General features: G+C 45.4%; 1 protein-coding gene across 1 annotated transcript in view; it reads left to right on the forward strand.

The window, feature by feature from the left end:
* ryr2 (ryanodine receptor 2) overlaps positions 1-26,487 on the forward strand; it is a 301,683-nt gene that overhangs the window by 69,206 nt on the left and 205,990 nt on the right. The window contains 4 exon segments of the mRNA XM_033025458.1: positions 312-416; positions 12,466-12,569; positions 14,447-14,530; positions 24,830-24,989. Coding sequence (XP_032881349.1) covers positions 312-416; positions 12,466-12,569; positions 14,447-14,530; positions 24,830-24,989 — 453 coding nt within the window.

Below are 26,487 nucleotides of genomic sequence, written 5' to 3' on the forward strand. Positions count from 1 at the left end.
CGCTGACCAACATGCCACGTTACATCACGTTTGACCAATATCCCTCAAAACCTATACTATCCATGCACCTGTTTAATTGTTTCTTCAATGTTGTGATAGTACCTGCTTCAACTACTTCCTCCAGCAGCTCGTTCCATGCACTCACCACCTTTTGCGTAGTTAATGAAAAGTTGCCCTTCAAGTTCCTATTAAATCTGTCCCCCCATCACCTTACAAAAGCTTTGCTGGTGTTTTCTCTGTGTTGTATGTTTAACGGAATAATATTTTGTACCTTTACTTACTGTGACATTCCCAACTTGAACCTGTTTCAGATTGTGCTCCCACCTCACCTGGACCGTATACGAGAAAAGCTTGCAGAAAACATCCATGAGCTCTGGGTGATGAATAAAATAGAGTTGGGGTGGACCTATGGACCGGTATGTCCGCAACGTACAATTAATTTGCTTGGTCTTGAATGAGGCAAGTGTCGTGTCTTTGATCTGGGCTGAATGAGTCAAAAATATTCTTTAGTGTGATGATGAAAACAACTCTGGAGAAAAGTAGAAACAGGAAACTGTAAATGCTGGCATACAAACAAAAGACACATGTAACTCAGCAGATCAGGCAGCATCTCTGGAGAACATGGATAGATTATATAACCATATAACCATATAACAATTACAGCACGGAAACAGGCCATCTTGACCCTTCTAGTCCGTGCCGAACACGTATTCTCCCCTAGTCCCATATACCTGCGCTCAGACCATAACCCTCCATTCCTTTCCCGTCCATATAACTATCCAATTTATTTTTAAATGATAAAAACGAACCTGCCTCCACCACCTTCACTGGAAGCTCATTCCACACAGCCACCACTCTCTGAGTAAAGAAGTTTTACCCTCATGTTACCCCTAAACTTCTGTCCCTTAATTCTCAAGTCATGTCCCCTTGTTTGAATCTTCCCTACTCTCAGTGGGAAAAGCTTATCCACGTCAACTCTGTCTATCCCTCTCATCATTTTAAAGACCTCTATCAAGTCCCCCCTTAACCTTCTGCGCTCCAAAGAATAAAGCCCTAACTTGTTCAACCTTTCTCTGTAACTTAGTTGCTGAAACCCAGGCAACATTCTAGTAAATCTCCTGTACTCTCTCTATTTTGTTGACATCCTTCCTATAATTAGGCGAGCAAAATTGTACACTCTAGAATTAGCCTCACCAATGCCTTGTACAATTTTAACATTACATCCCAACTTCTATACTCAATGCTCTGATTTATAAAGGCCAGCACACCAAAAGCTTTCTTTACCACCCTATCTACATGAGATTCCACCATCGGGGAACTGTGCACAGTTATTCCCAGATCCCTCTGTTCACCTGCATTCTTCAATTCCCTACCATTTACCATGTACGTCCTATTTTGATTTGTCCTGCCAAGATGTAGCACCTCACACTTATCAGCATTAAACTCCATCTGCCATCTTTCAGCCCACTCTTCCAACTGGCATAAATCTCTCTGTAGACTTTGAAAACTACTTCATTGTTCACAACCCCACCTATCTTAGTATCATCTGCATACTTACTAATCCAATTTACCACACCATCATCCAGATCATTGATGTACATGACAAACAACAGTGGACCCAACACAGATCCCTGTGGCACCCCACTAGTCACTGGCCTCCAACCTGACAAACAACCATCCACCATTACTCTCTGGCATCTCCCATTCAGCCACTGTTGAATCCATCTTGCTACTCCACCATTAATACCCAACCATTGAACCTTCTTAACCAACCTTCCATGAGGAACCTTGTCAAAGGCCTTACTGAAGTCCATATATACAACATCCACTGCTTTACCCTCATCAATTTCCCGAGTAACCTCTTCAAAAAATTCAAGAAGATTAGTCAAACATGACCTTCCAGGCACAAATCCATGTTGACTGTTCCTAATCAGACCCTGTTTATCCAGATGCTTATATATATTATCTCTAAGTATCCTTTCCATTAATTTGCCCACCACTGACGTCAAACTAACAGGTCTATAATTGCTAGGTTTACTCTTAGACCCCTTTTTAAACAATGGAACAACATGCGCAGTACGCCAATCCTCCGGTACTATTCCCGTTTCTAATGACATTTGAAATATTTCTGTCATAGCCCCTGCTATTTCTACACTAACTTCCCTCAATGTCCTAGGGAATATCCTGTCCGGACCTGGAGACTTATCCACTTTTATATTTCTCAAAAGTGTCAGTACTTCCTCTTCTTTGAATCTCATAGTTTCCATAGCTACTCTACTTGTTTCCCTTACCTCACATAATTCAATATCCTTCTCCTTGGTGAATACCGAAGAAAAGAAATTGTTCAATATCTCCCCCATCTCTTTTGGCTCTGCAGATAGCTGTCCACTCTGACTCTCTAATGGACCAATTTTATCCCTTGTTATCCTTTTGCTATTAATATAGCTGTAGAAACCCTTTGGATTTACTTTCACCTTACTTGCCAAAGCAACCTCATATCTTCTTTTAGCTTTTCTAATTTCTTTCTTAAGATTCTTTTTACATTCTTTATACTCCTCAAGCACCTCATTTACTCCATGCTGCCTATAATTATTGTAGATCTCTCTCTTTTTCCGAACCAAGTGTCCAATTTCCCTTGGCTCTTTCCAATTTTTACTATTTCCTTTCAACCGAACAGGGACATAAAGATTCTGTACTCTTAAAATTTCACCTTTAAATGTCCTCCATTTCTCTTCCACATCTTTCCCATAAAACAAACTGTCCCAATTTACTCCTTTTAAATCCTTTCGCATCTCCTCAAAGTTAGCCTTTCTCCAATCAAAAATCTCAACCCTAGGTCCAGTTCTGACCCTCTCCATAATTATATTGAAACTAATGGTATTGTGATCACTGGTCCCGAACTGTTCCCCAAAGCATACCTCTGCCACCTGACCCGTCTCATTTCAATTCAATTTCAATTCAATTCAATTCAATTTATTGTCATTTGGACCCCTTGAGGTCCAAACGAAATGCCGTTTCTGCAGCCATACATTACAAACAAATAGACCCAAGACGCAACATATTTTACATAAACATCCATCACATTGCTGTGATGGAAGGCCAAAAAAACTTCTCTCTCCACTGCACTTCCCCCCCCCCCGATGTCAGAGTCAAAGTCAAAGCCCCCGGCGGGCGATGGCGAATTGTCCCGTGGCCATTTAAGCCACGTCGGGTGATGCAAGGTTGCGCACCGGGTCTTGATGTTAGAGCCCCCGGCGGGCTCTCGCAGTCCCGCCGCCATTCCAAGCCGTGCGGGGCGGTGCTGTAAGGCCCCGCTCAGGTGCTCTTCAACCCCGCAACTCGGGCGGGAGAAGTCGCCGTTGCGGGAGCCCTGAAAAGCGGTCTCCCTCCAGGTACCCGCGGGCTCCCGGTGCCGTCCGCCAAACCCGCAGTTGCAGCCACCGAATCTCCGGGGGTCGGGTCGCAGCAGCGTCCACCACAGCTCCACCCGCTCTGGACTCGGCCAGCTCCGCGACGGTGAGGTGAGTAGTCGGCACCACAGCCCCCGGTTTTCCTGTTGGAGGCCGCTCCTCGTTGCAGCCCCAACGACAACGGAGACCCGACAAAGAAAAGGTCGGGTCTCCCGTGCAGGGAGAGATTTAAAAGTTACCCCCAACCCCCCCCACACCACCCCCACCCCCCCACACACATACCCCAACAAAAATAACAAAAACTACATAAAAATATAGACATAAAATAATAAAAACGCAGACGGACTGCAGAGGCCGCTGCTGACGAGAGTCGCGCCGCATACCGGATACCGGATTTCCTAACAGGAAGTCCAGCACCGCCCCTTCTCTAGTAGGCACTTCTATGTATTGCTGCAAAATACTATCCTGCACACATTTTACAAACTCCAACCCATCCAGCCCATTTACAGAATGTGTTTCCCAGTCTATGTGTGGAAAATTGAAATCTCCCACAATCAGTACCTTGTGCTTACTACTAATATCTGCAATCTCCTTACATATTTGCTCTTCCAATTCTCGCTCCCCATTTGGCAGTCTATAATACATGATAAGTGTTGCTACCCCTTTCCCATTTCTCAGTTCCACCCAAATAGCCTCCCTAGACGAGCCCTCTAATCTATCCTGCCAAAGCACTGCTGTAATAACTTCCCTGATAAGCAATGCAACACCTTCACCTCTTGCCCCTCCAATTCTATCACACCTGAAGCAACGAAATCCTGGAATATTTAGTTTCCAATCACAGCCCTCCTGCAACCATGTTTCACTGATCGCCACAACACCATACTTCCAGGTGTCAATCCAGGCTCTAAGTTCATCCGCCTTTCTTACAATGCTCCTAGCATTAAAATATACACATTTAAGAAACCCACCCTCTCTTATTCTGTATATTGTCTTTTTCTTCTCTCTCCCCTACATTTTGGGTCAGTGCTACCATTCTCTGCCTCCTGCCTCACACACTGACTGCTAGCTTTCCCAATTTGAGTCCCTCCCCCCAACCATACTAGTTTAAAGTCTCCCCAGTAGCCTTTGCAAATCTCCCCGCCAGGATATTGGTCCCTCTCGAGTTCAAGTGCAACCCGTCCTTTCCGTACAGGTCGCACCTTCCCCAAAAGTGGTCCCAATGATCCAGAAACTTGAATCCATACCCACTGCACCAGTCCCTCATCCACTCATTTATCCTCCACCTCGCTCCATTCCTACTCTCACTGTCGCGTGGCACAGGCAGTAATCCTGAGATTGTTACCTTTGCAGTCCTTCTCCTTAACTCTCTACCTAACTCCCTAAATTCTTCTTTCAGGACCTCTTCTCTTTTTTTACCTATGTCGTTGGTACCTATATGTACCACAACCTCAGGCTCCTCTCCCTCCCATTTCAGGATTTCTTGGACACTTTCAGACACATCCCTGACCCTGGCACCAGGGAGGCAAACTACCATCCGGGTCTCCTGTCTGCGTCCACAGAATCGCCTATCCGACCCCCTGACTATAGAGTCCCCTTTTACAATTGCCCTCCTCTTCTTTTCCTTACCTTTCTGAGCAACAGGACCAGTCTTTGCAACAGGACCAGTCTCCAGAGGCCCGGCCGCTGTCGCTGCCCCCAGGTAGGCTGTCTCCCCCACGCTTACTCAAACATGAGTACTTATTTTCAAGGTGTACAGCCACCGGGGTACTCACCAGTCCCTGCCTCTGCCCATTGCCCTTCCTAACTGTGACCCAGTTTTCTGTCTCCCGTGGTCTTGGAGTGACCACCTCCCTGTAACTCCTTTCTATGACCTCCTCGCTCTCCCTGAGCAGACAGAGGTCATCGAGTTGCTGCTCCAGGTTCCTAACACGGTCCCTTAGGAGCCCCATCTCGACGCACCTGGCGCAGATGTGGACGTCTGGAGGGCACTCAGACTCCATGACCTCCCACATCTGACATCCAGAACAGTAAACTGCCCTGGGCCTCATTCTCCCCCTTCTCCGAATACAATAAAGCCTTACCCGGAATACAAGCCAATCAGCTGCTTCCTCTAGTCCTGTAACGGCTGCTTCCTCTAGTCCGTTCGACCAGTCAGAGGCTTCCACCAGCCCCCTTAATTTGAAGTGTGATCTGCGAATGGAACATTGCAGATTTTGGCCGCTCCTCCCTCTGTAACAGCTCCTGGGCCTCTGTTGAAACAAGCCCCGCGATGGGTTTTTGAACTCACCACACGGACGTCGCTCCTCCCTCTGTAACGGCTCCTGGGCCTTAACTCCCAGAATCCTTAACTCCTTAATTATGTTTTGGGTATGGTCCCTTCTGTCTGAAGAAGGGCCCTGATCCAAAACATCACCTATCTATGTTTTCCAGAAATGCTGCCTGATTGGCTGAGTTACTCCAGCACATTGTGCCATTTTTCTGGAGAACGGTATACTGGCAGATAGTGAACAGAACAGTAGTTTAGTTTCATTTAGAGATACAGTGCGGAAACAAGCCCTTCGGCCCTCCGAGTCCACGACGACCAGCGATTCCCATACACTATCACTATCCTGCACACTAGGGACAATTTACAATTTTTACGGAAGCCAATTAACGTGCAAACCTGCAGGTCTTTGGAGTGCGGGAAAGAAACCCCGAGCACCTGCAGAAACCCCACACGGTCATGGGGAGAACGTACAAATTCCGTACCAGGATTTGATACTGACTACTGGTGCTGTCTATACGGAGTTTGTCCGTTCTCCCTGTGACCGCGTGGATTTTATCCGGGTGCTCCGGTTTCCTCCCACATTCTAAATGCCTGCAGGTTTGTAGGTTAATTGGTTTCCATAAAAAAAATTGGCCCTAGTGTGTAGGATAGAAATAGTATTTGGGATGATCGTTGGTTGGTGTGAACTCAGTGGGCAGAAGGGCTGAAGTGTATCTAAACTAAACTAAACTAATCAAACATGCCCGTCTCTGGGAAGTGACTCCGGCGCTACTGTGGCCAAGTGTTGTTGAGCCTGCACCTCCCCACAAAAAACATAGAAACATAGAAATTAGGTGCAGGAGTAGGCCATTCAGCCCTTCGAGCCTGCACCGCCATTCAATATGATCATGACTGATCATCCAACTCAGTATCCCGTACCTGCCTTCTCTCCATACCCCCTGATCCCTTTAGCCCCAAGGGCCACATCTAACTCCCTCTTAAATATAGCTAATGAATTGGCCTCAACTACCTTCTGTGGCAGAGAATTCCAGAGATTCACCACTCTCTGTGTGAAAAATGTTTTTCTCATCTCGGTCCTAAAAGATTTCCCCCTTATCCTTAAACTGTGACCCCTTGTTCTGGACTTCCCCAACATCGGGAACAATCTTCCTGCATCTAGCCTGTCCAATTTAAGAATTTTGTAAGTTTCTATAAGATCCCCCCTCAATCTTCTAAATTCTAACGAATACAAGCCGAGTCTATCCAGTCTTTCTTCATATGAAAGTCCTGACATTCCAGGAATCAGTCTGCTGAACCTTCTCTGTACTCCCTCTATGGCAAGAATGTCTTTCCTCAGATTAGGAGACCTAAACTGTACGCAATACTCCAGGTGTGGTCTCACCAAGACCCTGTCCAACTGCAGTAGAATCTCCCTGCTCCTATACTCAAATCCTTTTGCTCTGAATGCTAACATACCATTCGCTTTCTTCACTGCCTGCTGCACCTGCATGCCTACTTTCAATGACTGGTGTACCATGACACCCAGGTCGCGTTGCATCTCCCCTTTTCCTAATCGGCCACCATTTAGATAATAGTCTACTTTCCTGTTTTTGCCACCAAAGTGGATAAAAACAAAACAACGTCACATATCCACTATTTAGGACATTAGACATCTGGTATAAACAGGTTGTCTTTGTGTGATGCATGGTCTGAAATTTTTCTCAGTCCTCTCATTGTTTATTTTATTGTTACCTTAACCGGGGTATAGTGAAAAGCTTTTGTTGCGTGCAAACTAGTCAGTGGAAAGACAATACATGATAACAATTGAGCCATCCACAGTGTACAGATACATGATAAGCGGAATAACGTGAATAACGTCTTGTACAAGATAAAGCCTTTAAAGTCCGATCAAAGATAGTCTGAGGGTCTCCAATGAGGTAGATGGTAGCTCAGGACTGCCCTCCAGTTGTTGGTAAGATGCTTTAGTTGCCTGATAACAGCTGGGAAGAAATTTTCCCTGAATCTGGAGGTATACGTTTTCATACTTCTATACCTTTTTCCCAATGGGAGAGGGGAGAAGAGGGAGGGGCCGGGGTGAGACTCATCCTTGATTATGCTGCTTGCCTTGCTGAGGCCGTGTGAGGTGTAAACGAGTCAAGGGAAGGTAAGTTGGTTTGTGTGATGGTCTGGGCTGTGCCCACAGTTCCCTGCAATTTCTTGCGGTCTTGGATGGAGCTGTTCCCTAAACTATGCTGTGATGCATCCCGATAAAATGCTTTCGCAGCATTTACCTCATTGTATATTTCACCAGCTGTCTCAACGAATGCAGAGCTGGGTATCAGTGTAGGCTGTGTGGAGGATGTCAAGAGATTTTAGAGGCTATAGGCAGACTACTTGAGTTGGCGAGGATGTTGTGGATGGTATACAACGTGAAAAAATATGAGAACAATGATTTTGTTGGGAAAGATAGAGCAAAGTTTCTTTTTAAATATTGAGAGTGAAATGTATTCATCTTCAGACTTCTCTTCCTAAGAGGGCTCTGGAGCAGCCACTGAATATATTCAAGACAGAGATTGATAGATCTTTGGGTAACAAGGGAATTAAGAGATAGCACAGGAAAGTGACGCTCAAGTAAGTGATCTTAATGAATGATGGAGTAGATACCAGAGACCAATTAGCCTGTGACTGTTCCTATTTCCTATGCTGTTATGTTCACCTGACAATTGCATCAGGTTAGTTTTAGGGGTCAATAGAGTGGCTAAAGTCTCTATTAAGTATTGTGCAACTAGCTACCCAAGTATTTCAGCTAAAAATGTGTGGCTGTCAGGTGAAAGGTGTCTGTCTCCTTCTCTCATTGTCCCCATCACCGGAGCGGTCATGAGAAAGGTGGCCAAATGTACCAGGAAGTAGAAGTGTATCATTGTCCTTCTGAGATTGTTCAGCACTTCAGGGCACATTTAGTTTAGTTTAGTTTATTGTCACGTCTACCATGGTACAGTGAAAAGCTTTTGCTGGGTGCTGTCCAGTCAGCGGAAAGGTTATACATGATTACAGTCAAGTCATCCACAGTGTACAAATACATGATACAGGGAGTAACATTTAGTACAAGGTAAAGTCCCATCAAAGATAGTTCAAGGGTCACCAATGAGGTAGATGTTAGCTCAGGACTGCTGTCTTGTTGTTGATAGGATGTTCAGTTGAATAGAATAGAATAGAATAGTTTCTTTATTGTCATTTTAACATGAACCATGTACAACGAAATTGTAAAATGTCAGCCAGTCAGTGCACCATTTCAAACATTTCTAAAAGCTAACGATACATACAAGGTAAAATATTAAAAAAGATAAACAACTAAAATAAATATCATAAAAATAGCACGCATAAACACCCAGCCCTACATCCTTCTGTCGATTTCACAGTCTCTTAGTATGTATCGCCCCTGCGTTCCTTGGCGGCTACATTTAGTGCCTTTATAGCAGTGGGGTAAAAACTGTTTTTAAGTCTGTTTGTCCTTGTCCTTGTAGATCTGTACCGTCTGCCTGACGGTAACAGTTCAAACAGGGAGTGTCCGGGGTGGGAAATGTCCTTTATAATACTCTGGGATTTTTTGATGCAGCGGGAACTGTGTAAGTCCTCCAAGGTAAGGAGAGGGCAGCCGACAATCCTCTGGGCGTTGTCAATGGCCCTCTGGAGCGCTTTCCTCTGAGCCGCTGTGCAGCTGGTGTACCATACGCATACACAGTATGTTAGGATGCTCTCAATGGAGCACCGATAAAAGGACAGCAGCAGTCTCTGAGTGATGTTATTCTTCCTGAGCACCCTCAGGAAGTGCAGTCTCTGCTGGACCTTTTTCAGCAGCGCAGAGGTGTTCACGCTCCACGTCAGGTCCTCCTCAATATGGATTCCCAGGAAGCGGAAATCCGCCACCCTCTCCACACAGTCCCCTCTGATAATTAATGGTACCATGTCCGTTTTATTCTTTCTGAAGTCTATTATTATTTCCTTTGTCTTTAAGGTGTTGAGGAGCAGGTTATTTTCTCCACACCACACTGTCAGCTGCTCCACCTCATCCCGGTAGGCGTACTCGTCCCCCCCGGAGATGAGTCCCACCACCGTAGTGTCATCCGCAAATTTGACAATGGTGTTGCTGTGGTGGGCGGGGGTGCAGTCATGTGTGTAGATGGTGTAGAGCAGGGGGCTCAGCACGCAGCCCTGTGGAGAGCCGGTACTGAGGCTGAGGGCCGTGGATGTGTGATGGCCCACTCTGACTCTCTGGCTGCGACCCGACAGGAAGCTATTTATCCACATGCAGGTGGAGTGTGGAAGTCCCAAGTCCCCCAGTTTGTCCACCAGTTTGTGGGGAAGGATGGTATTAAAGGCAGAGCTGTAGTCCACAAAGAGCATCCGCACGTAGCTCCCCCGCTGCTCCAGGTGGGACAGTGCAGTGGGGGATAACAGCTGGGAAGAAACTGCCCCTGAATCTGGAGGTGTGCGTTTTCATACTTCTGTACCTCCTGCCTGATGGGAGAGGGGAGAAGAGTGTGTGACTGGGGTGAGACTCATCCTTGATTATGCTGATGGTCTTGCCGAGGCACATACACAAATGACACTGCAACTGAAATTTGGTTGCAGAGCAGCTGAATTTTAGAAGTTTAGTACAATGTGCATGCTATGTTGAGGATTCAATATGTGTAGACGCGGATGATTTTCCAAGTCACTCACTCACCTCACTACCCCGAAATGCATCGAATGACACAATTTAACCTGGTTGGGAAAATGTCTATTTTATTACTTATTGAATTAAGTATTGTGTGAGAAAGATGTCTTTGAATAGAAGGTAATTACAGTGCAGTATGCTTGCCTTCATTGCTAGGGGCACTGAGTATGTCAGGAAAGCCTGAGGCAGGACGACAGGACTTTGGTTAGGCCACACTTGGAGTATTACGTGCAGTTCTAGTAGCCCCCATTACAAGAAAGATGTGGAGGCTATGGAGAGGACACAGAGGAGATTTGCCAGATTAAAGGGTTTCAGCCATAGGGAGAGGTTGTATATACTTTGATTGTTTTCTCTGGAACGTCGGAGGTTGATAGAAGTAAGTAAAATTATGAGAGGCATAGATAGGGTAGACTGTCATAACCTTTTTCCCAGGGTGGAAATGTCCAACACTAGAGGGCATAGCCATATAGTGAGAGGGGGAAGGTTTAATGGACATGTGCAAGGCAAGTTATTTTACACAGAGAGTAGTGGGGGCCAGGAACGTGCTGCAAGGGTGGTGGTGGAGGCAAATACAATAGTGGTATTTAACAGGCTTTTTGATAGGCACATGGAAGTGCAAGGAATAGAGGGATATGGATCATGTACAGGCAGATGAGATCAGTTCAACTTGGCATTATGTTCGGCATGAACATTGTCGGCTGAAGGTCCTGTTCCTGTGCTGTTCTGCTCTATGTTCTAATTCATTTAAATTTAAGTGGCAGAATTGTGAGTTTTTTTAATTGCTATTTTTAACTCACACTTGATATATTGACAAAATCTCAGTGATTGTCAGCTAAGTATATTATTTCATCCAAGTTGTGTTAGATAGATTTAGATTACTAGATCAAGTGGGACCCGTTGGGTCCCATGTTCACACGGGAGGGCTGGTCCCCAACGCAATATCCACCTCGCCACCAATTCCAATATTGGTGGCCAATGTGGGGGGGGGGGGGGGGGGGGGGGCTTCTGGAGATCTAGTATGGGTGTTGTGGGCTGAAGGGCCTGGTTTCCACAGGGCTAGTATGGACATTGTGTGCCAAATGGATTCTTGGACTGGCAACTCAGTCACTCAGGCCTGGTGGACTGGCAGCTCAGTCACTCAGGCCTGGTAGGCTGGCAGCTCAGTCACTCAGGCCTCGTGGGCTGGCAGCTCAGTCACTCAGGCCTGGTGGGCTGACAGCTCAGTCACTCAGGGCTGGTGGGCTGGCAGAACAGTCACTCGGGGCTGGTTGGCTGGCAGTTCACTCACGGCTATTTCTTGAAATTCCATTTCAAGCAGAGTGCAGGCCACCAAATTCAATTTCATAGCATTTCAATCAGAGTGCAGGCCAGCAAATTCAATTTCATAGCATTTTAAGCAGAGCGCAGGCCACCAAATTCAATTTCATAGCATTTCAAGCAGTGCAGGCCACCAAATTCCATTTCATAGCATTTCAAGCAGAGTGCAGGCCACCAAATTTAATTTCATAGCATTTCAAACAGAGTGGAGGCCATTAAATTGCTAAACAACTCATTGCATTGTAACTAAGGGCTAACAAATCATTTTAATTTTGCATTGCATTGCATTGTAATTGTAACTAAGGGCTAAGAAATCATTTATTGCAAGTACATTGCAGACTCACAGTTCAGTTGATTCACGGCTTAGAATCACAGTTGTGGACTCTCCCTCGCGATCTTCCAGAGTGACTGACTCACGTCCAGGCATCCGGGGTTTTATAGTCCTGCCCCCCCCCCCCCCCCCGGAAGGGGCGTAACTTTCATCTTGGTGATTGACAGGCGAGAGGACTAATCAGCTGATCTCAAGATTTTTTAAACACTCACAACTTTTTTATTTTCCATCGATCGGAAAAATCCTCGGGGCTGCCTCAGCGGAGGAGGACTATGAGTAAGATGGCCAAAAATCATAGCGATATATGGTAGCGCTTTTCTAAAATCAATATACAGCGCAGACAGGAAGTGGTCAAGATGAGACTTTTAGTTATATAGATAGATATCATGGCTTCAGAAGAAGAGCCATGAGTTCTGCCTGCAATTAATTGAGCATTTTCCTGCAGATCCGAGATGACAACAAACGACAACACCCTTGCCTGGTAGAATTCTCCAAGTTGCCAGAACAGGAGCGAAATTACAATTTGCAGATGTCTCTGGAAACCCTGAAGTGAGTTTGTTCTTTAATATAATATTTTCCTTCATAAGGGGGCAATTTTCCTGGTGTAAGTAAATTTAGTTTTTATTTATACAATTAATACTTTTTGTTATCTAATGTGCCTTGTGAAGTTTATCTTTATTGTTTAGATCAGGAGATATCTTCCTGAAGATCAAGGTAGCACAGTGGCGCAACGGTAGAGATGCTGGCTTAATAATAATAATAATAACTTTATTTATAAAGCACTTTAAACAACCGCAGTTGCCACAAAGTGCTGTACATGAGAACTCATGGACAAAAAGTTATTACAAACCATTAAAAACCGTAAAACGAAGGACTAAAAAACAGTAAAAATATAAAAGACATTAAAACCACTAAGAACAGGAGCAATGTCTCAGCCAGTGTCGAAAGCCAGAGAATAAAAATGAGTTTTTAGGGAGGATTTGAAGATGGACAGTGAGGGGGCCTGTCTGATGTGCAACGGCAAGGTGTTCCAAAGTGCCGGAGCAGCAACAGAAAAGGCTCTATCCCCTCTGAGCTTCCGCTTAGACCTTGGTACCTCAAGGAGCAGCTGATCAGCTGACCTGAGGCACCGGGCAGGAGCATATAGGTGGAGCAGCTCAGAGAGGTAAGGCGGGGCGAGCCCATTCAACGATTTGAAAACAAATAAAATAATTTTAAAATGAACTCGAAAGTGCACTGGGAGCCAGTGAAGGGAGGCCAAAATTGGCGTAATGTGCTCCCTCTTTCGAGTTCCGGTTAAAAGGCGAGCGGTGTAGAAGGTGGGGAAGAATGGGGGGCGGGGGGGAATGCAGGAATTACTTGAAATTAGATAAATCAATGTTTATACCGCTGGGGTGTAAGCTGCCCAAGCATAATATGAGGTGTGTTCCTCCAATTTGCATGTGGCCTCACTCTGATAGTGGAGGAGGCCCAAGACGGAGAGGGCAGTGTAGGAATGGGAAGGGAAGTAAAGATGTTTGGCAACTGGAAGATTGCATAACAAAAGACAGACCGATCATAAGTGTTGAGCAAAACGATTGTTTTCGAACTTGCTTGCATGTAGATTTAGTGCAAATGTAACAAAGGCAGTTTAGTTTGTTTTCTTCCCATGTTCTTATTTGCAGAAATGCAGTGCTTTCAGAGATCGTGGTGGAGGCAGATACGACAGTGGCATTTAAGAAACTTTTAGTTAGGGACATGGAAATGGAGGGATATGGATCAAGTGCAAGCAGAGGTGATTAGTGAAACTTGGCACCATGTTTGGCATGGACAATGTGGGCTGAAGCTGTCAGCTGTGCTGTCCAACCTTGTGTTGTGGTTATCTTGATGACAGCACCTTGTCCATCTTGTACATTACATTTGCTCTCTGTATATGTTCTGATGATTTGTTCCACATCGGTGCTTTCGAAATGTCTTCCTTTTTCCTTCACTGTGGCTTTCCGACCACATTGTGTCAGGGCTCTCAACCATGTCTCCTCTGTTTTCCCAAACTTCTGCTTTCACCTGTTCCAGAGCAAGGATATAAGTACCTCTTGTCCTCTCCTTTCACCCCCTCATCCTGAAAATTCATAAGATTCTCCTCCATGATTTCTATTACCAACTAACCTACAAACCTGTACGTCCTTGGGGTATGGAAACTGGAGCTCCCGGAGAAAACCCATGCGGTCACAGGGAGAAGGTACAAACTCCATACAGACAGCACCTGTAGTCAGGATCGAGCCCGGGTCTCTGACATTGTAAGGCAGCAACTCTACCACTGTGCCACCGTGCCGCCCTTGTTGAGCCAAAGGACCTGCTACTGTTCAATAAATACCACACGCACCATGCCAATGCTGATCTTTGCCGCTGTCTGAGCTGTTACTTATTCTTGTACCTTTGTTTTGCAGAACACTTATGGCTTTGGGGTGCCATGTTGGCATCGCCGATGAACAGGCAGAAGAGAAAGTGAAGACATTAAAGCTGCCCAGAAAGTGAGTTCATGGAGCAAGTGTGTGTATGTGTGTGGGCGTACACGTTTATATGAGTACGCATCTGTGCATGTAACACTTCTGCCTCTTGGCTTCCAAGGTATACTTCTTTGTTCTCCTTTCCATTACCACTGTAAAAGAGAAGTTATGGTATCTATGTCCACCCTGACAATATGTTAACAACTAAGTACAGCTTATTTGCTGAATGAGGCTTTTTTGAGGATAGTCAGAGAATCGTCATAGGCCCCCCTCGGTCATGACTGACCATGGGTGATGCATCCTAGTTGCTGGCTGCTTGCTCCAAACCTCGGCTAGAGCAGCGTCACTTGTGGCTAAAGAGACCAATGCGGGAGTGACAGTCTCTGTGGCAAAGGTCACATTTGTGTGTGGTCTCTGGTTTGTTGAAGTTGCTGCGTCCCATCTCTGCGTGCCCGCTTGTTTGCCGCTGCGTTCAACAGTTCCTCTTCCCCCGTTTTGGGACGTTGGTTCAGGGTACCTCTCCACCTCGTGCGGTCAGCTGCAAGGCTCTCCCAGGACCACATCGATGTCGAGCGGCTTCATATCTCTCTTGCAGACATCCTTGTAACGTAGCTGGGGGCGGCCGATGGTTCACACAGAGAGATGGTTCACACGATGGTTCAGAGAATCACACAGCACGGAAACAGGCCCTTCAGTCCATCTTGCCCACGCCAACCAACATGTCCCATCTACACTAGTCCCACCTGCTCACATTTGACCCATATCCCTCAAAACCTTTCCTATCCATGTGCCTGCCCAAATGTATTTTAAATGTTATAGTACTTACCTCAACTCCCCCTCTGGCTGCTCGTTCCATTTACCCACCAACCTCTGTGTGAAAAAGTTGCCCCTCGGGTTCTTTTTAAATCTTTGCCCCCTCACCTTAAACCTATGATCTCTAGATCTTGATTCCCCTACTCTGGGTAAAAGACAGTCTGTAGCATTGGTTCAGAGAGGCGTGTTGTTGGATGTCACAGTGAGGTGGAAATTGATATTAGACTGGTGAGGCTGTAAGTTCTGCATTCTAAGTTTACAAACCCGAAATATGCACACTTTCCCCATTTCCCCTTTATCATGCAGTCCCAAATCAGCAGTCCAGCAATGGGTTGGTTTTAACATTTTCATCTTGTGCACTGTTTGCTTTCTTTCCTGACTCTAGGTGGCAACACAGTTAGGAAAGAGAGCACATTGTAAACCGGATGAATAATTTAAAAGCAAGTTGTAGTTGGACCATCGATTTGGACCACTAGGATTCCAAAGCCAGAGTTAATAAAATCCGATTCAGTTCATAAATGTGGAGCTGTGGCAATTTAATCATAAGCTCATAAATCATGTGATAGGAGCAGAATTAGGCCATTTGGCCAATCAAGTCTACTCCACCATTCAATCATGGCTGATCTATCTTTCCCTCTTAACCCCATTCTCCTGCCTTCTCCCCATAACCCCCGACACCCTTACTAATCACTACAGATTTGGTACGCAATCTATCAGCTGGTAAATCAATCCTTAAGTTGCGCAGTGGTAGAGCTGCTGCCTCACAGCGCCAGAGACTCGGGTTCGATCCTGACCTCGGGTGCTGCCTGTGTGGAATTTGCACGTTCTCCTGTGACCGTAAGGGTTTCCTCTGGGTTTCCTTAGGGTTCCTCCCACATCCCAAAGGCGGCGGGTTTGTACAATAATTGGCCTCTGTAAAAATTGCCCCCCTAGTATGTAGGGAGTGGGTGTGAAAGTGGGATATCGTGAACTAGTGTGAATGGGTGATTGATGGTCGGCGTGGGCCAAAGGGCCTGTTTCCATGCTGTATCTTTCGACTTCATCCACTCTGAAATTCCACCCTGAATTCCTGGCTTCTCTCCCTTTCTCCCCCACCTCCCCCTCTCCCGAATATGTATGACTCAGTGTGCTGACCCTTTAGCACAGTGCAAACTATTGTTGGAGTTGAGTGAGAGTAGTGAAATGTGTAGGACAGAACTACAGATGCTGGTTTACACCGAAGATAGACACAAAATGCTGGAGTAACTCAGCGGGTCAGGAGCATTTCTGGAGAAAAGGAATAGGTGACGTTTCGCTTCGAGACCCTTCATCAGACTTGACCTCTGGTCTCGACCTGAAACGTCACCTATTACTTTTCTCCAGAGATGCTGCCTGACCCGCTGAGTTACTCCAGCATTTTGTGTCTATCTTGAGATTAAAGGAATGTTCTGCTGGCATGATTTGTATTTTGACAGAAAGTCCATTATTTTCCAAGGCTGTTGAGCAGTTTTTCAGTTTGATTGCTTGGCCTCCCATGACACCAGCACTGCCACACCGATGGTGACAAGTGAGCTGAAAATCATTGCCACACTGTATCACTTCGGAGAAGGGAAGCAAATACTGAACAGGTTTGCTTTGCTCATTGCACAGTACTAAACCGAAAGACATTTGCACAGTGGAGCAGTCAAAATGTAGAAACAATGATAGACATAAAGTGCTGGAGTAACTCAGCAGGTCAGGCAGCAACTCTGGAGAAAATGAATCAGTGACGTTATAGGTCCACACCCTTCTTACATAGGCACATAAACAATAGGTGTAGGAGTAGGCCAATTGGCCGTTCGAGCCAGCACCAGCATTCAATTTGATTATGGCTGATCATCTACAATCAGTAGCCCATTCCTGCCTTCTCCCCATACCCCTTGACTCCGCTAGCCCGAAGAGCTCTATCTCACTCTCTTTTGAATGAATCCAGTGAATCGGCCTCCACTGCCTTGAGGCAGAGAATTCCACAAATTCACAACTCTCTGTGTGAAAAAGTTTTTCCTCATCTCAGTTCTAAATGGCCTACCCCTTATTTTTAAATTATGGCCCCTGGTTCAGGACCCCCAACATCAGGAATATGTTTCCTGCATCTAGTGTGTCCAATTCCTTAATAATTTTATATGTTTCTGTCAGATCCCCTCTCATTCATCTAAATTCCAGTGAATACAAGCCCGGTCGCTCCATTATTTTAGTCTGGCAAATTAGGACTTAATTGAAGAATTATTATTTTTAAACAAATCCACAAAATTATCATTTGGGGTTCCAAAGGGTAAGAAATATTAACATAAGACAAATGAGATGTGGTATGATGGCTTCTATTGCAAATAGAATAGAGGACAGGTGTGAAGAAGCTGCAACTGTACAGACCTTTGATAATCACTCGTGTTTTATTTAGCTGCATGTGAAGAATGCACTTGGTTCTTACAGAGATTTCCCACACTAACACTCACCCTCCTCCCCATTTTAAGTCTGCGATACAATCTCTCAGTTTACCTGCTGTGATAAGACAAGCTGCTTCACTTTTATTTTCAACATGTTTATGCATGCTTTCGCATATTTTCAACATGCATTTTTTTCACCTTCTCGGAGTAGCGCGAGATCGTGACTGAGTTACAAGCTCATTAAGTGTTTGATGATACCATAGCAGACATGGTAAAGGCTTGAAGATCATGATCTCATCCTCTGGCAGCTTGTGATGGCAGGGCTCTGTCGAGCTTCCCCATCTGAGTGGATAATCCAACTTAAAAGAACACAACCTGCTAGAGTAACACAGGGGTACACAAAATTGCTGGAGGAACTCAGCGGGTGCAGCAGCATCTATGGAGCGAAGGAAATAGGCGACGTTTCGGGCTGAAACCCTTCTTCAGACTGATGGGGGGTGGGGAAAGAAAGAAGGAAAAAGGGAGGAGGAGCTGTCTCCTCCCACCCTCCCATCCGCCCGCCCTCGGGCTCCTCCTCCTCCCTTTTTCCTTCTTTCTTTCCCCACCCCCCATCAGTCTGAAGAAGGGTTTCGGCCCGAAACGTCGCCTATTTCCTTCGCTCCATAGATGCTGCTGCACCCGCTGAGTTCCTCCAGCAATTTTGTGTACCTTCGATATTCCAGCATCTGCAGTTCCCTTTTGAACAGAGTAACACAGGGGGTCAGGCAGCATCTCGAGAACGTGGATAGGAACGTTTCGGGTTGGGACTCATCTTCACACTATTCTTCAGAGTTGCTGCCTTACCCGCTGCGTTACTCCAGCACTTTGTGTCCTTTTGATGTTCTGAATCAGCACCTGCAGTTTCTTTTTGTTGCTATGGATAATCCTATTTGTTATGTGGATTCCTGGCAGCCTTTGGATGAGATTTCTATAAGCCACAGAGTGCAGTAAAGTGGAAGTAACAGAGCAAGTGGTTTAATCAGAAACAAAATGGAGATCAGCAAAGCCATGCTGGCTCAGTCTGTCTATTTCCTTGCTTAATTCTGCTAATCCTGACTGAAATTAATCCTTAAGATCCTATCTTGGTTGAAGGCTGAAAGAAACAAATATCAGCAATTACTCTGCTGCGGACGGTATGGGGTTTCTCGGATTTAAAATAAAATGTGGGCTTGTGCAAAGGATGTGCAAAACGTTGTTATGCACAGCACTATTGAGTTGAGCTGTGAAGTTAATAGCTGATGTGGTTTGGACTGTTAGAATGCAAAACGCATTGTGCGACTTAGCATTGTCAATTCCAGAAGCCCAGAGCAAACTGGATGAGTGCATACTGTCGTTGTGTCCTTGGGCAAGACACTTCACCCACCTTTGCCTGTGTGTGAATGTGTGTGAGTGATTGGTGGTGGTCGGAGGGGCCGTAGGCGCAGATTGGCAGCCACGCTTCCGTCAGTCTGCCCCAGGGCAGCTGTGGCTACAGAAGTAGCTTACCACCACCGAGTGTGACTGAGGAGTGAATGAATAATGCGATGTAAAGCGCCTTGAGTATTAGAAAGGCGCTATATAAATCCCATCCATCATTATTATTATTATTATTATTCAGGTCTCTGAAGGCTCGCACCGGTAGACTAAAAAATAGTTTCTACCCATGTGCGATAAAAGAGCTTAATTCCAACAGAGAACACTGGGGAAGCAAAATGTAATTCCAAGAAATGCCACCAAATTTTTTTAAATTCTTTTTAAATACTTATTTATTACTTTACTAATAAGTGTACATATGTGTCAATGGTTGTCGTGTTTGTATTTTTTTAACCAGAGGAGATGTAATGGAATTTCGTTGCACAGTATTGTGCAATGACAATAAATGTATTCATTCATGCTCCAAGCTTGGATGCCAAAGGAACAAAACTATTTGCATCAAAGAGGTAATAAGAAGAAACTGCAGATGCTGGTTTATACCAAAGATAGACACAAAGTGCTGGAGTAACTCAGCTGATCATGGTTGGTAATGTCATGTCCATTTTATCCAGGGATGGTGTCTGACTCGCTGAGTTAATCCAGCACTTTGTGTCTATCTTTGCATCAAAGAGGCCTCAGCTGAAGGAAGCATTTCCATTCAGAAATATGAGCGCACAAGACAATACAACAGTGCTTTGTTGTCACATGAAAAACACAGTGGAATTCTTTTTGAGTTGGCACCATTTCCAATTTGGCACCATTTCCAATGTCTGGTCTGTGCACTGAGTCTTAAGGAACAACGCCCAATTCAACAAACTGATGTGCCTCTTCTCTCCCGTCCACCTTAGTGCCCAAGGAGATCAGCCATTCAGGCCAGCTACGCAACTTGATAAGACCGTAGTCTCAACTCCACATTCCATTATGTCCCCCTGTTAACCTTAATCGCCCTTGGCCGTAAGGTGGGAGGAGGAGTGCGATGTAGTTTAGTCTCGTTCTTCACAGAATCTTGCCAGGCAACCTGTGCAAATGCTCTTGGTTATAGATTTGGAGGAGGGGGTGAGGGGGGGGGTGATAGGGTGGGGGGGATCAGGCAATGCAATGGCGTTGAGCAACGAATTTGCTTCAAGACCATGTCAAATGCTTTCTTATGAAATACCAGCACAGATGCTGTTCCTGTTGTTGCACGGCTTGTAACAGTGAATGTTCACATTTAAACTGCTGTTCTCAAATATCTATTGTATATGAGTTTGAGCTGATTGTATCTACATTTGGTATATCTGGATAGCATGTAATGGAATGCCCTGGTGCAACATTAGCGGACATGCGATGTCATAGGCAGATCAAACCACAGCAAGTAGTTAGGACGGCACAGTGGTAGAGTTACTGCCTCACTGCGCCAGAGACCCAGGTTCCATCTTGACTGTGAGTGCTGCCTGTGCGGATTTTGAACGTTCTCCCTGTGACCGCGTGGGTTTCCTTCAGTTTCCTCCCACATCCCAAAGAAGTGCACGTTTGTAGGTTCATTGGATTCTTGGCCCCTGGTGAGTAGCATGCGAAAGTGGGGTAATATAGAACTATTGTACGGGTGATTGATGGTCGGTGTGGACTCGGTGGGACTGTTTCCATGCTGTATCTCTAAAGTAAACTCTAAACTCCAGTTACACTTTCTTGGGTTTAAGCACAGCTTGGTGTACCCAAACACAAGGATAGGCATGCAATTGAGGGCCACAATGAGTATATTTATTGGTATTGGTTTATTATTATCAATTTTACAGTGACCGTGTGGGAAACATGAAAAGCCTTTTGTGGCATACTAACCAGTCAGCGGAAAGACTACGTGATTACAATCGAGCCGTCCACATTGTACAGATACATGATCAAGTGAATAACATTTAGTGCAAGATAAAGTTCAGTAAAGTCCAATTAAAGATAGTCAGAGGGTCTTCAATGAGGTAGATAGTATAGGAATGTTACAAAATTTTGAGATTTTAAAAATCAAGCTTGTAATTTATCCCATCAGATAAAGCATAAAAAAAAAACCTTTAATATTTACCTAATTCTTTTTCATATCTTCAATATTAAAAAAGTTATGGTTATTTTCATACTCGGAAATTAGCATCTTGTTCCCTATTGTTTTGCATTGACTTAAGTCAAAAGCTGTGATCGAGGACAAGGGCCGTTTTACCCAGACATACATACAGATCGGTCATGGCTGCCGCCATTTTCAACATGGAGGCCGCCATGTTTAACATGGTGGCGGCCACAATCCGATCTGTATGTACTGTGGAAATTTTTAGTCAGATATTTAGCATGAAAATAGTGATCACGGATAGACAATTACACAATACAGATAATCTTCATGTTGCCGATATCGGGGCCTAATTAACTTATTTCGCATCATCAGATTAAAATTAAATTACACCTAATACTAGATGTTAAGTAAACGTCCTACATACCTTTTGTTTTAGCTTGAACTTGTGATCCGTGATTTTGAAGGTCTTGAATTTGAGCCGCGACTTTCAAATCCAGCGATTCAATAGACCAGCAACGTGTTGAATAAAAAACGCAAACGGATGACAGAACGGGATTTCCTCTACATCATAAGCTTGTTGTAAGAGGAAATCCCACCCTGACAACAATGAAAAGCCTGCAATTTACTCACCACCCCTCCCCCCCCCTACAGTCTCTCGAGTTCCACAGTCGGCAGATCTGGGATCTGGGGTGCCACTGATGGCAGGGATTGTAGCAACGCTAGATGGTAGCTCAGGACCACTCTCTAGTAGTTCGTAGGATGGCAAATCATATCATACATGAGTACATCAGGTAATACCAATGGGAAAATAAACTTATTGGCACTGGGCATATCTTAATTTCCTCTGCGGAGATAGAAATGTATTTGGAATCCTCCAGTCAATGTGATCACTTCAAACATTCCTCCTTGTGGTGTAACATGCTCTATCTATCTATACATAGCTAAAACTCTGATCTTGTTATCTTCCGGTTTGGCTATCATTCTATTTGCGCAAAAACGGTTCGCGATAGCGCTATGATTTTCCGCCAGTTCACTCACCGTTCTCCTGTGCTGCGACTGCACCAAGTTTTGCTCCGATCGGTTGAATGTCGCAAACGTTAGCGAGGTGTGAAAATCATAAAAAACGCGCGTGCGCAGATCGATCTCTTCTCCTGCCAGTCAGCGCTGCGCGGATTACCTGTCACTCTCCGGGACGGTCCGCCCCTTCCTGCGCCATCGCATCTTTACTGGAGCTGAGGATGGCTGGCGGAGGTTTCCAACCGGACTTTTGGAGGGACCTGAAGCAGCCGCCCCGCCCCAAGCAGCAGGCCAGTGTCGGAGACCCAACCCATAGTTGGAGACCCAGCCTGGAGTCGGAGATGTCGCCAAACGGAAAGCGAAGACTCTCATCCCGGCAGAGGAGAATGACCAGCGACCAGCGCCCACTGTGAGTCCCCATCGCACCGCCATTCCCAGCCACTACCCCTCTGGTCCCCCTCGCTGGCTCCTCCCCCCCTCCCCCGTGATGCCCCCCCTCTCCCCCATGGCTCTTCCCCCCATCTTTTCTCTGAGCTCACTACCCCCCCCCCCCGCCCTCACACTTTTCTCCCCCCACAACTCCCCCCGGCCACACACCCGTCCCACACACACCCTCCCACACACATACCCCGGCACACACACCCCCCCCCCGCCCCAAACCCCCCCGCCCCCACAACCCCCCCTTCCCCCATAAACCCACCTGCCCCACATACACCAACCCCCCTAACATGCCCCCCCACACAGCACCCACCCACACACCCTGCCGCCACACTTCCCTGCCCCCACAACCCCCCTCCCCCACAACCCCCCTCCCCCACAACCGCCCCGCTGCCACAACGCCCCCGCCCCCACACACACTCCCCTGCTCAGACACCCCTTCCCCCACAACCCCTCCACCCGCACACCCCTCCCCCCTCACAACCACCCCCACAACCAACCCTCCTCACAACCACCCCCCCACACACCCTGATGCCATCACCCCCCCACACACCATCCTCTCCCCCCTCCTACACCTCTCTGTCCACACTAACCCCTCCTCTCCTCCCACCACACCCCCCCACCCCGCCACATATCCCACTTCCCTCTCCCCCTCTCCTCCCACACATGAAGAGGAGGGTGAGGGAGTGCTCGGGGATGAGAGGAAATGAGCCGCGCGTGAGCAGTTAGGGGCTATGGGTGAGTGGTGGAATATTGCGTTGGGGAATGGGTTGCGTTGGGGGACCAGGCCTCCCGTGTGACTGGGACCCATTGGGTCCCACTTTGTCTAGTTCTTAAAATGACTGCAGACAGTCTTGTCAGGATCTGTTAACTTGGAAATATGCCCAATTTCAACAGCTGTGCCAAAACATGCTGCAAAATGTTATTTTCCCTTTAATTGTTTTTGTGAGTTGTTTTATTTTCTTGTAAATGATGTTTGCTCATTCATTGAATTCACACTCTAGTTGTCTAATTATTTCCGTGCACTGAAATGGTCTAGGAGAGAAAAATTAGGGGTTTGTTTAGCAGTTGAAGAAAAGGCAGATGTCGTCATTATTTCCCATCTCATTGACAACAAACTAAATAAGATTAGTTTAGACCATGACTAACTGTGTTCTCGGACTTGTGGTGTTCCTATATGCTAACTCTAATATGTTGCTACCAAATCTCCAATTGTTGTACAAAATAATTCATGGAGGACTACTAATTCCTTCAAACCACAGAAGGAACTGCAGATGCTGGTTTACAAAAGGAGATGTAAGCGTTGGAGTAACTCAACAGGTCAGGCAGCATGCCCGGGGAACATGAACAGATGACGTTTTGGGACGGGACCGTTCTTCAGACTGATAGGTGGGGGTGATGTGGGACTAGTAGGTTGGGGAGGAGGAAAGTTGGAGGAGTGGCAGGACATAGCATGGCAGGTGGGCATAGGCAAGGGGAGGTTTTGATAGAAAGATGCTTGGAACATGTTTGGATGGTTGGACTCTTCGGGTTTGAAGAAGGCTTCTGATCCAAAACGACACCTATTCCTTTTTTCCAAAGATGCTGCTTGACCCGCTGAGTTACTTCAACACTTTGTGTCTATCTTCTGTATAAACCAGCATCTGCAGTTCCTTCCTACACAGGAAATTACTGAATTCATTGTTGGGTCCAAGGGTTCCAATGTGCCTGAACAGAAGATGTGATGCAGTTTCTCGAGTGTTATATGGGGGCTCATTGAATTGTCAACTGTTGGTGTTTGGAAAATCTAAAGAGCGCAGTTGCAATTGGGATTCAGTGTATATAGAGCACTACATAAGTTCATAAGTTATAGTAACAGAATTAGGCCATTTGGCCCATCAAGTTTACTCCGCCATTCAATCATGGCCGATCTATCTTTCGTTCTCATCCCCATTCTCCTGCCTTCTCCCCCAAATCCCAGAACCAAAATTCTGTCAATCTCCATCTTAAAATCCATTGACTTGGCCTCCACAGCATTTTGTGGCAATAAATTCCACAGATTCACCACCCTCTGAGTAATGACTGCATACTGTAAGATACCTTAATGTAACTGAAAATGACTAATAAGAAATACTGCATTTTCTGACACAGCTACCAGCTACCCAGTGGATACAAGCCCGCTCCTATGGATTTGAGCCACATCAAATTAACCTCAACCCAGGAGGCCATGGTGGATAAACTGGCAGAGAATGCGCACAATGTTTGGGCCAGAGACCGCATCAGACAGGGCTGGACATACGGCATTCAGCAGGTAAGCCCTGTCCTGTCTGTTTAGAATGTAGAAATAAGGAACTTCAGATGCTGCTTCATACCAAAGATAGACACAAAGTGCTGGAGTAACTCAAGGTGTCAGGCAGCAACTGTAGAAAAACGATAGGCAACTCAATATGGACGTTTTTGTGTGATGGGAACTTGAATGGAAAGCCGTACCTCACAACTCTTGTTCCTTTCTGACATTAACTCCAACTTGCTTCAATCTGCTTTAACTAAGGGTTTTCTTTTTGCCCAGTCCTGCCATGTTGTACTAAATAATTGTATATATTTCAAGAAAAGGGCATTCGAATGACAGCATAAATGGCTTTGAGTGTTAATTAGATGAGTATTTAAAGAGAATTGATTAAGGGACACAATAAAAAGTCTGACTTTTAGGTTTGATATTAATAAAGAAGGAAAGGTTAGGTAGACTTAATGTCTTTTGCCTGTTCCAAGGGATAATTATGTTCAAATGAATCATATGTTGAATTTTGAATTCTACTCAATTTGCTCAACGTTAAACTATTTTTCCAAAGTGGATATCAATAATAAATGGGGTCCTGATGTTTGGCTGGAAACTTGCATTTGTGTGGAGTTTCCGGAATTAATATGTGCTATCTGCATAGATTAATTATATAGATGAATATTTATTGCTGGCTTAAAATTAGATATTTCAAATAGAAGAGAAATGCTGCGGTATTTCATCGAGGCAAATTACTTATTTGACAACAAGGAAATATTAAGACATAGAATATGCCATCAAGGTCAAAGTTGAAATAATTGAATGGTGTCATTCATCTTCACATGACTAAACACCATTAAAACTGCACTCTATTTGATTAAACAATGTTAAAAGTCATCTTCTAATGCACTTTTGAGAAAAAAATAGACGAGGGCAGTAAAAATGTAACCAATACTGTGAATTTGTATGCTATGACATTTTCTATTGAACAAATAAAGTATTATTAGCAGCTGAGAATTAGGGAGAAAAAAATCAATTTCCTACCAGTGGCCGTGCGAGTCTAGTGCCGATTCCATCCATCCAGTCAGCAGCTTGTCCATGTTGAATCCTGTGCTGATTCTGTTGGCTAAGCAACAGAAAATAGAGAGTCAAGATATATAGGTTATGTTTGGTTTAACAAGGTTATAGTAGTTTACATGGATAGGACAGGTTTAGAAGGATATGGGCCAAATGCTAGTACTAGTGTAGATGGGACAAATTGGGCCGATGGGCCTGTTTCCATGCTGTAAGATTCTATGACTCTAAGCTGTAACTGGTGAAATGCTACAGGAGTACTGTAAACATCATACTCTGTATCAATAACTTGGATGAAGGGAATATGTTGACACAAAGAAAAATGGGAAAACATTCCGTGGAACATAGAACAGAACACGATAGCACAGGAACAGGCCCTTGGGCCCACAATGTCTGTTCTGAACATGATACCAACACTTATATGCCTGCACATGATGCATATCCCTCTGTTCCCTGCATA

Source organism: Amblyraja radiata, chromosome 8 (genome assembly GCF_010909765.2).
Source record: "Amblyraja radiata isolate CabotCenter1 chromosome 8, sAmbRad1.1.pri, whole genome shotgun sequence".
NCBI lineage: Eukaryota > Metazoa > Chordata > Chondrichthyes > Rajiformes > Rajidae > Amblyraja > Amblyraja radiata.